Below are 4,966 nucleotides of genomic sequence, written 5' to 3'. Positions count from 1 at the left end.
TTGGGGTAAGAGTATGGCTCATAGGTCACTAAGAGTTCTTACTCAATTTGTTAGAGCTAACAGCATGTATTCTAAAATGCCAACATGTCCTAAAAATGAAGGAATATAATAAAAAAAACTCACTCCTCCCTCCCCAGTGGAGATTTTGGGGCACACTAAAATAGCAGGAAATGTTTCACAAAAATATGTTTTCCAACACTTTTGTAAGTCAGACTCAAGCCTAATTAAATTGTACATTAAAAGAATATTCTCCTCTTTATAGAGCTGATGCAAGCCTGAAGTAGGGGGTTGTGGATCTGTTATAATCCACAGAGAAAATAAACACTTTATAAGAGAAAACCGACCCAAGCAACTACTTTCAACATAGTCAACCAACGTTGAGAAACTGTGAATGCAAATCCTGTGGAGTCTTTACCAAGAAAGTTGCCCCTCTGCCTACTCTAAACATGAGGGTTCGGATTATCTCTACTGACCTCCAGCCCTGGAGCAAGTCCCCAGTTGCTTCCCGGGAAAGAAGTTCACTCCTTCACATAGCAGACCTCAGCACCCAGAGACCACTTTCTTTCCCTAACCAATAACTTCATTTTACCTCCTTGGAGGAGACCCGCTGAGAAGCTCTTGAGCCAGTGTTCTTGACTCTAATCTGCACAGGCTGAAAGGGAAGTCCTAACAGATCTGAAGAGAAGAAATTGCCCAAATTTCTGATTGAGGTTCTCAGACTTTGAGGACACGAGGAAAGGAAGAGTGGAGGGCTTACGAGCTTTGTCTCTGAAGGTGGCCCGTACAATCGGATTTAAGTTTGGGACTCGAGTACCAGGAGGTAGCGAGAATTTGGGGCCGTTGGGGGAGTTGAAGAATCTGGGAGGGCAGGAATCAGCACCCAGGACACGCAGCAGAAATTAGGAGAGCTCAGGTTAAACCTCTGGCAGGCCGGGAGTCCATGGGAGAGCTCCAGGTTTACCCTGCTGAGCTCTCCCGGGGGCAGTTTGAGTGTTCGCGCAGGTAGGAGCCACTAGACACCCCAGAACGCACAGCGACTCTGTGCCCTGGGCCGAAAGGCGACATTTCTGGAAGGAGAAACTTACCGCATGTCCCCGTAAGGTCCGGAGTAGCTATCCATCCAGGGGCCCATCTCGCTTTTGACACAAGTGGGACTGGGATAGGGCACTCTGCTCACCATGCCGCCAGGGTACCACACATCAGGTGCGGTGAAGTCGCCTTCCTGGCCCGCCAGCCCCTGAGGTGGCCGAGTGTAGCCGTAGGGGGCTATAGCTCCCGCCTCGCCTGCGCCGCCACCGCCGCCGCCGCCGCCGCCACCGCCGCCGCCCCCACCACCACACGGTCCATACAACTGGCCTTCTTCGGCTGTGAAGAGAGTGTGCCAGGATGAGGAAGCAGCGGCTGAGGGTGACCCAGAGCCGGGTCCCGCTGCACCCGCGCCATGCAGGCTCGCCAGGTCCCCATAGCGGCACTGCGCCGCCGCAGCCGCCCAGGCGCTGCCGTAGTCCAGCGGATTCTCCAGCTTGATGCGGGCGTGGGGATGGGGAGGCGGCGGAGGGGGCGGCGGCCCGGCCAGAGCCAGTGGAAAGTTGTAGTAGTCGCGACTCTGGTACGCAGCTGCCTCGTCCAGTGCTCCGGACTTGTAGAGAGACAGGGTGGACGGCAGTTCAAGTGTCCCGGAGCTCCCTGCTGCAGCGCTGCCAGAGCAGCCTAGGCTCTCGCCTTCTAGCCCTTTGGTGTAACCTCCCTTGAAAGGGGAATACTCAGCAGTATCTTCAGTGCTCTTGCCTGCTCTGTCGTCTAGCAGAGAACCTTTGCATTCGGCCAATGGGGCACACGGAGTGGGACGCACAGCGGGTGGAACTCCCAAAACTGGGGCGTACATGCAATCCCCCCGAAGCTGTTCCCCTGGACTCAGATGCTCCAACGCCTCCACACCCAAGCCCATGGACACCGACACTGCCTTACACAACTCCTTGGCGCTGTCAGAAATGGTCGAAGTGCCCCCTAAGTAATTGTCCTTGGAGGAAGTGGGAGCCCCCGAGGCCTCCCTCGCTCTCCCGTTGCTGCTGCCTTCGGATACTGCTTCCTGCTGCTGTTGCTGAAGGAGTTGCATGGTGCTGGCCTCGCTCAGGATGTCTTTAAGGTCGGCGGAGCAGCTGCTTAAGCCGGGGAAAGTGGGGCCCAGCAGGGACAACGTGGATGGGGCAGCTGAGTCATCCTCGTCCGGAGGTACTGGCAGCTGCTGCGGCAGCCCCTTGCCGGCGGCCACGGCGGCTCCAGGATCTGGGACGCAACCTCTCTCGGGGTGGCACTCCGGGGCTGACTGAGGCTGTGAAGGCTGCTGTTCCTCATCCAGGACCAGGTAGCCTGTGGGGCCTCTACGATGGGCTTGGGGAGAACCATCCTCACCCTGCTGCTGCTGCCGCTGCCGGGGGCTAGTTTCTTGTTGTTGCTGCTGCTGCTGCTGCTGCAGCAAACTGGCGCCGGGAGGTGCTGCGCTCGCGGCCTCTGGGTGCCTGGGGCCCGGGTTCTGGATCACTTCGCGCACGCTCTGGAACAGATTCTGGAAAGCTCCTCGGTAGGTCTTGGACGGCGGCCGAGGGTAGACCCTCCCCAGCCCTAACTGCACCTCCATCCTTGAGCTTGGCTGTATCTTCCACCTACTTCCCTCACCCCGCCTCCCCTTCTCTTGCTCAGAAGAGTTCAACAGACTGTGATGATGCGGTAGTCGCTGCAGCTAGCTGCCCACCTGCGGGAAGCTCCAGAGAAGGAAACTTGCGGGAGCAACCACGCAAAAAGCGCTCTGACAGCCTCAAAGTCTCGTGCAGAAGAAGACACACGGTGGACAAGATCTGTCCTGCTAGGCTCACAGTCTGTCTCTTAATACTTGAAGGGTAGATTCAAAAGATGCCCAAATTTTAAAAGAAAAAACAAAATCTTCCACCTTCCAAATTCAGTGTCCACTGAAGTAGTTGCAAATAAGAACTGAGTTATTATATTTTTCTTTTATTTCTTTTTTTTGTTGTTTTTGTTTGTTTTGTTTTTTGGCTACTGAAGCCCTGACTGTCTTTTCATCTTTTGATCTCTGGCTCCGCACTCGGGGTGGGGAAAGCAGGAGGAAGTAGAGAGAGAGTGGGGGGAAACGGAGGGTTCTCGCTGCTTGCAACCTAACCAGGCAGGTCGTGTCTGCAGTGCTGAAGCCGCTCCCCAGTCGCCTGGCTCCTAAGAGCCTTCTTTGCAATGTGCAGCTAGCTCGCCCGCTCGCAGCCAAAGGGAGTTACCTCTCTGCAAACTCGGGCTGGCAGCGCTGGGCCGACGGGGGAGGGAGGGTGGGGAGAGGGGCGGTGAGGGGGGTTGGCGGAGAGTAGCCGACTGAGGCAGCTGCGGGAGAGAAGACGCGGGGCGGGGTGGCGGGGGGGAAGCAGGGCGGGGGAGGCGGGGTGGAGAGGAGGAGGACAAAGGCAGCCGTCAGTCCTACCAGGCACTTTCCTTGCTTCCTCCGAGTCTTTAGCAGCTTTTAAAAACTTCACCGAAGAGGAAAGGGCAGCTCCGGGGCGGCGGCTTCGAAGTCGCCGCGCTGCAAGAGGCGTTGGCTGTCGCTGGAGCCGGGCTGGGGCTGGCGTGGTGCGTCCCTTCGGCTCCTGTACAGCACTGGAGCGGCTAGCTCGGCCGTTTTTCCCTCTGTCGCCTCCTCTGCCTCTGGGCTTGCTCCGGACCGTCCCGCTCTCCCAGCAAGCTGGCTCCCCGGGATCTCGGAGGGGGCGCTGGGAGGTGGAGAGCAAATGCAACAGTTTGCTAGTCGGGTCCCGCCCCCGCCGGGCCGGCCTCCTTGCCTTCCCACCTCCTTTTCCCTCCCCTCCCCTTTCCTTTTCTCCCCTCCCCTCATCGCGCGCTAACGCCTGCCTAGTGGCTTTGGAGAAACAAGTGCTGGCGCAGCGTGGGCGAGGGCAGGATAGGCTAGCTGTAGCCCTGGAGGACCCCTGCTTCCTGATTAGCTCCTGCTTTGCTAAACCAAGCTTTAAGCGCCAGGGATCCAGATTTCCTGGAGGCCAACACTCACCAAATTTGGTTCCAAAGCCCAATCTAAACAACCAACGGCGTGGAGAGGAGGAGGGAGGAAAAGGACGATAGGAGTACCTGCTCCTAATGGCTGCCAGGGGTTCTTTTCAGGACCGATAAGAGCGCGCAGACGGGAGAGTCTCCTACAAACTGAGGAGCAAGCCATGACCAAGCCAGCAGATACTTGCTGAAACCTTAGATTCCGTCATAGGGATAGATCGGGCCTCGTGGCATTGTGCCATTTGCTCTAGGAACCCTCAGCCCCAAGAATCAGAGGTCATTTCTACCCTCTTCTCTGCCTTTCTTCCTGTCTGGAATTGCCTTTAACCATGCATTTCTCATCCAGACTTGCAAAGGCAAAACCACCCAGAGAAGCAGGCAAACACACAAACACTAAAAACACTTGCCATGTACACATAGGCCCTCAATTTTGTGCAGAGCTTTGCAAAGGTTTGTGTTGTATGCAGCCGCTTGCTTTTCCAAGTTGCCTTTGCATATTTTAAACTTTCCAACCGGAACTATCCAAGGATAGAACCTATATAGGGCTGCTTTTCGCCTCTTGATGGACAGCCAGTCGTGGAGGATGATGTGGGTTATTGCAACTGCTCTTTTGTGGAGGAGGTCCCATAAGCCCTGTGTGAAGGTGGAGAGGCAGGTGGGAATAGAAAGAGAGAGAAAATGTAAAAGCAAACCTATAACGAAAACAGCTTTCCTTTATGTCAGTAGAGACCCTGGGCCTCCCTATGTTTTAAATTCCTTTGACTTCTGATTCTGGGGAGGCTGTCTGTTCCAAAAATCATTCCGAGATTTTTGCCTGGGTCTCTTTCGCTTTTTGCAGTCTTCTACAGAGAAAAGACGGGTTGTAGCTTTGTTGTAGCTTTATCTTGCGCACAGCAAAACATCA

General features: G+C 55.4%; 1 protein-coding gene across 1 annotated transcript; it reads right to left on the bottom strand.

Moving 5' to 3' along the window:
* Positions 1-1,081: 1,081 nt before the first annotated feature.
* LOC117083296 (androgen receptor) lies at positions 1,082-3,799 on the bottom strand. The gene has a single exon (XM_033210793.1). It carries the CDS (start codon positions 2,636-2,638, stop codon positions 1,082-1,084), a length of 1,557 nt encoding a protein of 518 aa, XP_033066684.1. The 5' UTR covers positions 2,639-3,799.
* Positions 3,800-4,966: the final 1,167 nt, after the last annotated feature.

This window comes from Trachypithecus francoisi, unplaced genomic scaffold, assembly GCF_009764315.1.
Source record: "Trachypithecus francoisi isolate TF-2019V2 unplaced genomic scaffold, Tfra_2.0 Contig00321, whole genome shotgun sequence".
Taxonomy (NCBI): Eukaryota; Metazoa; Chordata; class Mammalia; order Primates; family Cercopithecidae; genus Trachypithecus; species Trachypithecus francoisi.
This window is presented reverse-complemented; position numbering and strand designations above follow the sequence as displayed.